At 40.8% G+C, this 11,428-nt stretch overlaps 1 protein-coding gene across 1 annotated transcript; it reads left to right on the top strand.

Moving 5' to 3' along the window:
- The first annotated feature begins 2,013 nt into the window (after positions 1-2,013).
- On the top strand, positions 2,014-9,774 carry LOC132870449 (immunoglobulin lambda-like polypeptide 1). The gene is made up of 4 exons (XM_060904093.1): positions 2,014-2,237; positions 4,100-4,169; positions 8,595-8,679; positions 9,455-9,774. Exons 1-4 carry the CDS (start codon positions 2,014-2,016, stop codon positions 9,772-9,774), a joined length of 699 nt encoding a protein of 232 aa, XP_060760076.1.
- The last annotated feature ends 1,654 nt before the right edge of the window (positions 9,775-11,428 follow it).

Here is an 11,428-nt window from a genome sequence, read left to right as displayed (position 1 = left end):
TCTACAGGGTCGCAGGCAAGCTGGAGCCTATCCCAGCTGACTATGGACGAAAGGCGGGGTACACCCTGGACAAGTCGCCAGGTCATCACAGGGCTGACACATAGACACAGACAACCATTCACACTCACATTCACACCTACGGTCAATTTAGAGTCACCAGTTAACCTAACCTGCATGTCTTTGGACTGTGGGGGAAACCGGAGCACCCAGAGGAAACCCACGCAGACACGGGGAGAACATGCAAACTCCACACAGAAAGGCCCTCGCCGGCCACGGGGCTCAAACCCAGGACCTTCTTGCTGTGAGGCGACAGCGCTAACCACTACACCACCGTGCCGCCGTAGATCATGTATATTGTTTTTTTTCTGACTGTAGAGATGAATCTCATCACTAATCCATCATTTGGTGTTATTTCTCCTCCAGTCTCCTGCAGTGTGTACAGTACACTGTGCTCCAGAGTCAGACAGTTTTACTGAAACATCACTGAGTTTAAACACCAGAGTGACAAAGAAAACTAACCAATGAAGAAATCTTTAATCAGACAGATGTGTTCTGTAAATCTAACCACAAGTAAAACAATATCTACAATATATTATGGATCCAAATATCTGTAATATCTACAATTTGCAGTATACATTATAAATATATATGCTATCAACAATATCAATGGTACACAATGTACAGACAATGTGCAGGATATATTACAGAAAATACACAATATACAACAAATACACACATCACACAGTCAGAGTCCACAGAGTGCAGTGTAGTAGTGCAAACAAGAGCATGTTACAGGAGGTAAAAATTGTACACTAATATAATGGCAAGGATGGTTCAGGTATATTTATGAGGTTGATGGCACAGGGGAAAAAGCTGCTCTTATGTGTGGTGGTTCTGGTTCTCAATGCTCTATAGCACCTGCTGGAGAGGAGGAGCTGGAACAGGTTGTGACCAGGGTGTGAGGTGTCCTTCATGAATTTCTCAGCATACTTCCTGGTTCATGAAATGTACAAATCCTGGAGACTGGGCAGGGGAGCACCGATGATCCTTTCTGCTAACCTTACTGTTCACTGCAGTCTGTTCCTGTCCTGTTTTGAGGCTGCTCCGAACCAGACTGTTATGGATGTGCACAGGACGGATTCAGTGACAGCGGTGTACAACTGTGTCAGCAGCTCCTGTGACATACCGTACTTTCTGAGTTGCTGCTAAAAGTACATCCTCTGCTGGGCTTTTTTTAAGGATGGAGTTGATGTTGCATTCCCACTTCAAGTCTTGTGAAATGGTTTTTCCCAGGAACTGAAATGTCTTTATGGTTGACACAGTACTGCTGAAAATTGTGAGGGGGAGCATTGCAGAGGGGTGTCTCCTGATGTTCACTATTATCTCCACCATCTTTAGCATGTGGGCGGCACGGTGGTGTAGTGGTTAGCGCTATCGCCTCACAGCAAGAAGGTCCTGGGTTCGAGCCCCGGGGCCGGCGAGAGCCTTTCTGTGTGGAGTTTGCATGTTGTCCGCATGGGTTTGCTCCGGTTACCCCCACAGTCCAAAGACATGCAGGTTAGGTTAACTGGTGACTCTAAATTGACCATAGGTGTGAGTGTGAATGCTTGTCTGTGTCTATGTGTCAGCCCTGTGATGACCTGGCGACTTGTCCAGGGTGTACCCCGCCTTTTGCCCGTAGTCAGCTGGGATAGGCTCCAGCTTGCCTGCGACCCTGTAGAAGGATAAAGTGGCTAGAGATAATGAGATGAGATCTTTAGCATGTTTAGCTCCACATTTTTCTGACTGCACCAGAGCACCAACTGGGAGAAGCTGTGGCCTAACGCTTAGCAAATGTTTAGCGATGTTTAGATTTGGGACCAAAAGGTTGCTGGTTCCATTCCCTGGCCCATCAGAAATAGCTGAAATGCCCTTGAGCAAGGCAGCTAATCACCAACTGCTCCCCAGGCTCTCTGGGCATGTTGTACATCGTTCTCGATAAGCTAAATGCCTGTAATGTAATGTAATGGTCCAATGGTGAACTCCTCCGTGTCTCTGCTACCTCCCTCCTCTCTGCAGCTCTCTGAGGAATCGGCCTCGCTGCTCTGCCTGCTCTCAGCCTATTCTCCACAGGGGGCGCTGCTGAGCTGCACCATGGATGGTGCCGAGGTGAACGAGGGGGTTCTGACCAGCACAGAAGAACAGAAGAATCCTGACCCTCTTCAAAGAATTCTGGGAAGAGTCCGAGGTGTTCGGCTGTACCGTCTCCCACCATGACACCACTTAGATGACCTCATTCTGAAAGAGCCGCTGTAAAGTCCACAAGAAAATAAGTCTACACTTTAAAACACGCTTAGCAGACTGAGGTGGTGTCAGTGGTGCTGCTGTACTGAAATAAATCTTAAATGTGGAAAGCATGTCTCCATTTTCAGTCGTGAAGTGTCTTTGACAGTAATTTGGATCAGCACCTTTAAAAGCGCCCTGTGATGACCTGGCGACTTGTCCAGGGTGTACCCCGCCTTCTGCCCATCGTCAGCTGGGATAGGCTCCAGCTTGCCTGCGACCCTGTAGAACAGGATAAAGCGGCTAGAGATAATGAGATGAGATGAGACCTTTAACAGCAGGCCGAGGGCAGCGCTGTGTGTTGTGCTTGAGTGAGTTCGACTGAAGAACCATGAACATCTGCTGAAAGTGTTGATCTATTCTGGGACTCAGAACAGTTCATACAAATGAACTTTTACTTCTTATTTCTGTGACTGGTAAGAATATGCCTAAACTCATGAAAAGTCTAATAAGTACATTTAAAATACACTGATGAACAGACGTGGACAAAATACGCAACTTCATTCCTTAAGTCAAAGTACAGATCCCACTGGTCAAATGTTACTCCGGTACAAGTGAAAGTTGTACAGTCAATTTTTTTACTTAAGTTAATGTACTGAAGTATTTGCTTTTAAAAATACTGAAGTATTAAATTAACATTTTCTGTCAATGCATTGCTGTATTATTGCCACAACGCTTACAAAACCTGCTGCCTCTGAAACAACCGACTGGATTTTCTGCCTAGCTTGTAGAACCTGGAGAATAAAAACCTGGTAGAATCTTACAGAATGACACACAACTGAACTGAAAAATAACCATTGGCATTTTCATTCTAAAAAAAAAAAAAAATGCAACGCTCCTCTCCACCCCCAGAAAGCAGCATGGCCGCGTTCTGACCCAGCTCTGGCAGTGTGTGCACACATGTATGTGGATATTAATCAGGAAGACAGTGGAACAGCTGTAAATGAAGCTTGCTCAGAAAATAAAAATGACAATCCAACCTGATTAAAACTCAGGTCCAAACCTCAAGCTTAATAACTGCCCAACAGGAACGCTACTTTAAGCAAGACAAAAAAAAAAAAAAAATTGCAAGACCATCATCTCATCTCATCTCATAATCTCTAGCCGCTTTATCCTTCTACAGGGTCACAGGCAAGCTGGAGCCTATCCCAGCTGACTACGGGAGAAAGGCGGGGTACACCCTGGACAAGTCGCCAGGTCATCACAGGGCTGACACATAGACACAGACAACCATTCACACTCACATTCACACCTACGCTCAATTTAGAGTCAAGACCATCATCTGACATCAAAATAAAAAATAAATCCAACAATTTGTTGTGACTGACTAGTACAATGCTGTCCATCTCACGGGTCTCAGGCATGCATGTGTGTGTGTGTGTGTGTGTGTAAGATCAGGCTCCTATCCTGAAGGTCCTGATCATGCAAACTTCCTGGAACATAAGATGTGCTTTAGACACTTTAATGTATATCTCTTTGGACAAAAGCAATAAAACAGCAAGTTAGAAATCAGGGGTAAAAAAAAAAACTAATTAACTGGATGGGAAATCTGTGTATTGCGCTACGTCTTACTGAACTGAATGTGTCCGGAGTTAATCAACGTTACAATGTCTCCATATATAAATGTGCACAAGTGTGTAAAACGAAAAGGTGAATAATTTTAAATAAATTCAGGATATGTATTTTTTAAACTATACTGTATTTTCAGGGATCACTGTTCTTGTATCTAGGTCGCAAATATGATTTGAAACTGTTTTGTTTCTCTGTTGTGTTGCAGTAGAGGTTCAGTGGTTAAGGCTCTGAGTAACAGAGCAGAAGGTCAGGGGATCGAGCCTCAGCACTGCCAAGTGACCCTTGATTAAGGCCCTTAACCCTCTCTGCTTTAGGGGCGCTGTATCATGGCTGACCCCAGCTTCCTAACAAGCTGGGACACATGAAGTAAAGAAATATCACTGTGCTGTAATATACATGTGACAAATAAAGGCTCTTCTTCAGTGTGGTCTGAACAATGTCCCAAAAATTAGTGGTTATGGTTGGATAAGGAACAGGTTAGTGTTCATACATTTTCTCACAACTTCACTCATCTGAAACTGAATGATATCCAGCTACTTTTCAGGAATAAAACTCAGAATATCAGTGTAATCCAGTGGGAAAGGAAACATAATATATTCGCTTTTGTTCACTCTGAAATTCTCAGTTTGTGTGATAATGGGAAATGTTCATATATTTATTATTTATTTGTGCTTGTTTAGGACAGGGCAATACCTGTTTACACATTCATTTATTGTGATTTTATCCATATTTTCTTCCAGGTCAAGGTCATGATCAGGATTGAAAGAAGCTGGTCATGTGGAGGAGAGAGTGAGGGAGAACAGCATGAAGAGAGGAAAAAAACAACAACGTCTTTTCCATTGTGCTGAACATTATATCCTGTATAGATAGTGGTTGTTAGTCCAATAAATTGAGTTTGACAAAAGTTCACAAACATGGAGGTTATTTGCAGTTTCCATCCAAACAGAGGTGATTCTAAAGTCTGTTGTTGCCCCAAGCAAAAATTTCCAGGGGGCCCTTCTGACCAGTGTTCATCACCAATATGTTATCAATAATCTGACACCAATGAAAAATGCATGAAACCAAAGTTTTTTAAATTCCAAATGTGAAAATACAATGGTAAAGGACAATAAAAAACAAAATAAATAACTAAATCACAACAAGGTTGTTACAGTACATGGTAAATAATTTGGCATCACATAAATATAAAATAAAAATATAAATAAAAGAAATAACTTCAAAATAGCCGATATAAACTTAGTACAAAATATACAATAAAAATATAAATAAAATAAATAACTTAAAAATAGCCGATATAAACTTAGTACAAAATATACAATAAAAATATGAATAAAATAAATAACTTAAAAATAGCCTATATAAACTTAGTATAAAATATACATTACACTGTAAATAACCCACATCAGTGCAGACTAAATTGTGCTGAAATTAACAAGTTTTCACATCAGTAGAAAGCATCATGTACAGTGCAACAATAAACAATGGAACAATAAAATGGCTTAAATAACTTGAAAAAAACACATATAAACTTTGTACAAAATATAAGTACGCAATTCTCTTCAGCACCTTGTACTGTAAGCACTGCCTCTAGAAATGCTGCCTACAGGCTTTGGATAGAGCAAATGCAGAAACTATTTCCTCCAGATCCAAAGCTCTTCATACACTGCGCTCTATAGACATGAGAGCCAGCCCTGAAAGTCTCTCCTGTGACATGGTGGATCTGAGATAGGTCTTGATGAGTTTTAAGGAGGAGAAACTTCTCTCTCCAGAGGCAACAGTGACCGGAACAGCAGTCATTTACTGTTAATGTTATGCTTATATCATTATCTGCTTCACTTACCACTGTCTTTCTTTCTTTTTTCTTCATTCTCTTTTTTCTTCCTCTTCTCACTACCAGATGGATAACTCCTCTTCATTTTCCCTCAGCTTCTTTTCCACTGCAGTCCGTTAACATCACACAGGTTAACGTGAGGTGGGATTGACGTGGGGCCCCGTTAGGGAGGTTTCCTACTGAGATGATGTCATTGTAAATCGCCCATTGTTGTTTATTTGATTTAACCTTTACTTTTAACAGGGAGGTCGGTTGAGAGCAAGCTGTCTTTTTCAATTCTCTCTGTCATTGTTTTTTCAAACATAATTTTTTTTCAAATATATATATTTTTGAGACATTTCAGTACATAAAACAGCCCTCGGGCCCCGACTCTTGGGGGCCCCTGGGCCAGGGGGCTGCAAGCAGTTGCCTGCCTTGCCTGTTCACAAGCTGCGCGCCTGCATCCAAAACATCCATTGTTGAATGAGTCAGGAGGCTGTATACCTGTCAGCTCGGTAGCCATTAGCTTTTCCTACATGGACTAACTGGGATATTAAGAGAAGTGAGCTCTCTGCCACGGTCTGAGCTGTTCTTCAGTTCTGAGTCCAAATACAAGTGGATTAAACTTGTGTAGAATACAGTAGACTAATATCATGATAATACAGTACTGAACAAGCTCTTGAATGACCTCATTGGGCAGAATTGCCCAGATTCTCCTGATCGAAATGAGAAACCTGCATGGCCAAATTAGGTGAGGAATATGAGAAACGAAGGGTTGTTGGTTGTCCAAAAATACCTCAAGGTTTTCTGCACAGCTCAGTCTTGTTGAGATTTAGTTTCAGGTGATGAACTGCCATCTATGACAAGATGTCTGCCAGGCATGTTGAGATCTGTGCAGAAACAAAATGCTGCAAGCCATGAAGGAAAAGGAGAAAGTGTGGAGGATTCAGGAAGAGAGGGAGAGGTATAAATAGAAACTGGGAGGTAGGGCAGGGAGAACAAACATGCAGGATACAAAGTAATGATCTGAAAAGGAGAGTGGGGTAACAATGATAACGGGAGCTCAGGAAGAATGGCTGAAGACCAGGTCCAGAACATTGAAACTATTGTTTGTCGGGAGGCAGTTGGAGAAGGTCATGTTGGAGGAGGTCAGGAAAGAGAGAAGAGAAAGAAAATGGAGATATAAACTAAGGCACTGTGAATAATAATAACAGTAACTGACATCAGGTCAGAAAGAGAAACTGTACTGAGGCAGGATTAGTGATAGAAGCTGAAAAAAGAGAGAAAATTGTCCACCAAATTATTTGAGTTATGACAAATAATAATCGAGAAAAACACATAACCACTGATCTTACAGTAGTGGATGTGATGGACTGTGTGCAGTGTGGTGTGATGATTATTGAGAGATTTCTAATGTGAGTTGTGAGTTAGTGTGGTGTGGTTCCTCTCCTCCACAGAGGGTCATTGTGTCGTATCACATCCTCCAACTCAGCACCTGCAGTCTCTCCCAGCTGCAGCAGTGCAGTCTCTCTACAATCTGACTGAGGGAGGTTTTTGTACGACTCTATAACACTGTGTGAACAGGTCTTTGCTACTGATGTAATGGTAACTCTGACAGTAATAATCTCCTGCATCTTCAGTCTGGACTCCACTGATGGTCAGAGTGAAATCAGATCCAGATCCACTGCCACTGAAACGAGCTGGAAAACCTGACTCTCGCTGATTCGCAAGTTTAATCAGGAGTTTAGGAGCTTCTCCAGGTTTCTGCTGATACCAGTGTAACCAGTCACCAGATGAGTCCTTAGCCACTGCCTGACTGGTTCTACAGTTGATGGTGACTGTTTCTCCTGGAAGAGCAGATTTCACTGCAGGAGTCTGAGTTACTGTGGCTTGACCTCTGCATTCTGAAAAAAACATATGATACAGAAACTGTTGAAAGAATAATCATGAGACAAACCTGAAAAATGTATTGTATTGACCAGTTTGCTGTAAAGATAAAAGGCAAAGCCGTGTCTGACCTTGAGTCCAGAGGATCAGTGTCCAGATGAAGACGGGGATCAAAGTCATGGTAGCTGTGGGTGAAGTTGCTGTAGCAGCAGCTCTCAGTCATGAAGTGTTAAAGTCACAGCGCTATAAACACTCCCAGAGCACTGAAGCATGTGCTGCCAATGCAAAGTGTCCTCTAAGTATGGAAACACCTTTACCACATTCCCCCAATCTTACTGTAATTCTCACACTACTACAGAGTTATTGTGTGAATTTTACTTGTGGGGTCAGATGGAGATTTTCTGTAAAACACTTTGAGGTCTAAGATGCATAAATAAGTGAATTAGAGAGAGAAGCTTCAACTTTCACTGGATGGTGTTTGTACTGAATGTTAATGAGTTTCTCACTGTAGTGGATTTATGGTGGAAGAAGCAGCATCAGTGTTGGCAGTGAGTAAATACACACTCATATTTTTGACTGTAAATTAATATTTAGATTATTGTAGGATTTAAATATCATATCATAACTTTCTATCAGTCTACAGAAGCAGTGGAGGAATTATTCTCGCTTTAGCTCCACACATTCAGTCATATATTGTAAATTTCTCATGAGTACATCAGCATTTTTACTCCATGAGGCATTCTGGGTAAATCCTGTGCAATTGCAATTCCACATTTTGTGAAATTTCAACTTTTATTTTGTGTAATTTATTTGTGTTTCTCACTCACTAATTGCATCCTCAGTTTAGATTGACATTATTGGTGTTTAAAAAGAAAAAAACAGTAAAATGTAGTAAAACAGTCAGAGAGTTAGTGTATTAATCAGCTGATGTGAGCAGAAGTTGGTGTTTTGTAGCTGTTTTGTAATAAGAGGTTTAAATGGATGGAGAGAGCAGTGAGTTTAGAGCAGCAGGGTTTTTGTACGGCCGCTAAACCTGTTTGTATCACTGTGGTGGACTTTTGGTGGAGGAACCAAACTGTCTGTGGGCCGTAAGTAACCTGTTTACTAATTACTGAAATGGAGTGTGTTCAGATTAATGACTGAAATGGAGTGTGTTCAGATTCATGACTGAAATGGAGTGTGTTCAGATTCATGTTGTAATGTGTAAAGAATATATTTTACATGTATTTTTCCTCCACATCCACTCAATGAGATGTGATTTTTGTGTAACATCCTTTTGTTTCTCAAATTTCCATTATTTTAGAAGTTTGAAAAATGTCTTTGATTATACTGCTGGTTGTTTATTATGATTTAAATCTTAATGTATTTTATTATAGTGCTTGTGGTTAATTATAATTTAAATCTAAAAGCGAAGTAGATATCATTGTGCAAATTACAGGTGATGTTTTTGTTGAATGATTTTAACACCAGTTAATATCTTAGAGACTGTGAGTCCTGAAACAGATTTAAATGTAGAAAGCAAAACTGAATTTGCTTAAGTGGTAAATATTCTGTATCTTAAATGTGGCTTATTCATGTTATAAAATGAGTTTAATATTTTTAATTCCTGAATACTCAGTATAATTCAATTTTCCTGTCCAGGGATAACTGTAATATAAATGATTATAGATCTAAGATGTAAAAGTGTTTGAATTGAGTGTGAATCGTTTGTGATGCTCCACTGAACTCAGTTCTGCTCTGTAAGATATAAAGGGAAGTGAAACACACAGTGAGCTGAAACGAAGCCTGAGTGACTGACAGCTGTCCATTCCTGTCTCAACTCTGTGTGTGTGTGTGTGTGTGTGTGTGTGTGTGTGTGTGTAGGTGTCACTCAGCCCAGTGTGACGGTGTTGCCTCCCTCCAGTGTGGAGCTGCAGCAGGAGAAGGTCACACTCATGTGTGTTGCCGACAAGGGCTTCCCCTCGGACTGGACACTGAGCTGGAAGGTTGATGGGAGCAGCTGGAGCTCGGGGGAGAGCCGCAGCACCGCCGTTCTGCACGCGGACGGCCTCTACAGCTGGAGCAGCACGCTGAGCCTCCACCCGGAGCAGTGGAGGAACAAGGTGGTGACCTGTGAGGCCTCCAAAGACAACCAACCTACTGTGGTGGGCAGAGTGAACACAGAGCAGTGCTCAGAGCTGTGAGCTCACACACACTTTACTCAGCTCACCATCTACTGCTTCACTGTGTGTTACATGTGGCCTTTACTGCTCAAATCTCCCACTTTCATCATTTCATTTGTGTTATTAACATGTGAACTCACACACTCCTCAGTTTAACTCAACTCTTCTTCTTAATGATCACTTACATATGTGTTAAGTGTGTGTATCACTGCAATGTCCTGCTTTGAATTATTAATAAAAGCCTTTGAATCATGAAACACTTTTGTTGCACATTATTGTTCATGTACATCATAAACAAATCACCAAAGCATCTGTCTCAGTATCTGTTATGGACCGTAATATATATAATATTAATATTATATATATTCATTATAAATAATAATAATAATAATAATAATAATAATAATATTCAAGAGAAAGTATCGACAGTGAGGATGCGAATTAAATTATAAAGCGTTTATGTTTAAAAGAGAGTAAGTGGAATGCTTCATGTTGCTTTCACTCATTGGTGAATTGGGGACTGGTGTGATGGTTATGGAAATGCTGTTACACCTATTGTATTAATCACAACTGTAAACCTGGATGTTACTCAGACTGAACTCAAATCAATATTCTGTTACAAAAATCATCAGTATTACTTTTGTAGTGAATTTCCGACACTAAAAGACATGTTACAATTTACTATGCAGGGGCGCTGCTAGAAATTTTGGGCCCTCTAAAAAAAATATAATAAACACCCCCCTCACCCACCCCTGCAAAAATAAATAAATAAATCACTTCCCTTAGTTTATCCAGAGGAAGTGTTATTAGTGCTTTTAATTAATTATTAGTGTTAGCGAGTTATTCATTCAACAAAATCTGAGTTCGTCAGACACCAGTAATGACCCACTGGATCTGAACACCTCTACTGAATTGATCACAGAAGACACAGACCTTGTTTATGGACCTTGTGCACCAACATCATAGGTCAGAGGTCAAGTTTGTTGATCCGCCATATTGGGTATCAAGCCGCAGCTCACTTCACACGTAGAAATTTTTGGAGATTGATTAAAATTTTCAGTCAGAATGGCTTGTTGTGTGGCAGTCGGGTGCTCAAACAGAAAAAGCATGGAGGGTTTATCATTTTACCGGTTCCCCACTGATCAAGAGCGGAGGAAGAAGTGGATTGCTGCCATTAAACGTGTTGACTGGGAACCAAGCGAACACTCGAGATTGTGTGCCCAACATTTTGTGTCAGGCAAGTGGCTTCTACCCCTGTAACATTAACTGTTTCAGTATAGCGCATAAATAATATACATTTTTGTAATAAACATGATACGCTTTTGCATTTTCAATTTTATGTTTCCTAAATCCTTGACTCGTGGCATTCTACATTGCCATTACTAAAACTAGTAGTAGATCTAGTAATATCTATACACAATAGCTAGTACTACTACTAATTAAAAAACAGTATCATGCTACATGATTCGATAATAGCGATATGCAAATAAGATCTATTCTGAAAAGTCAATGTATGGTACGCACCTGTGAAGAAATAACAAAACGCTTTTCACGCATATGAACTAGCACGTTCCGTACCCATCCTGAGGAGAAATATCTGTAAGCTTCTAGTGACTTGTAGGCTTTTAGTGACTGACCACTGTAACCCCCTGGTGTGTTGATTAGATAATGATAT

Source organism: Neoarius graeffei, chromosome 2 (genome assembly GCF_027579695.1).
Source record: "Neoarius graeffei isolate fNeoGra1 chromosome 2, fNeoGra1.pri, whole genome shotgun sequence".
NCBI lineage: Eukaryota > Metazoa > Chordata > Actinopteri > Siluriformes > Ariidae > Neoarius > Neoarius graeffei.
Note: the sequence above shows the minus strand (reverse complement) of the source record. Positions and strands in the feature narration are given on the sequence as shown.

Excerpts from the sequence above, each read along its gene's own strand:
- LOC132870449 (XM_060904093.1), top strand. The coding sequence starts at position 2,014 with ATGGTGAACTCCTCCGTGTCTCTGCTACCTCCCTCCTCTCTGCAGCTC. Across the intron at positions 2,238-4,099 it reads AGAGTCCGAGGTGTTCGGCT|TAGAGGTTCAGTGGTTAAGG; the intron begins GTACCGTCTCCC and ends GTTGTGTTGCAG. Across the intron at positions 4,170-8,594 it reads TCGAGCCTCAGCACTGCCAA|AGCAGCAGGGTTTTTGTACG; the intron begins GTGACCCTTGAT and ends CAGTGAGTTTAG.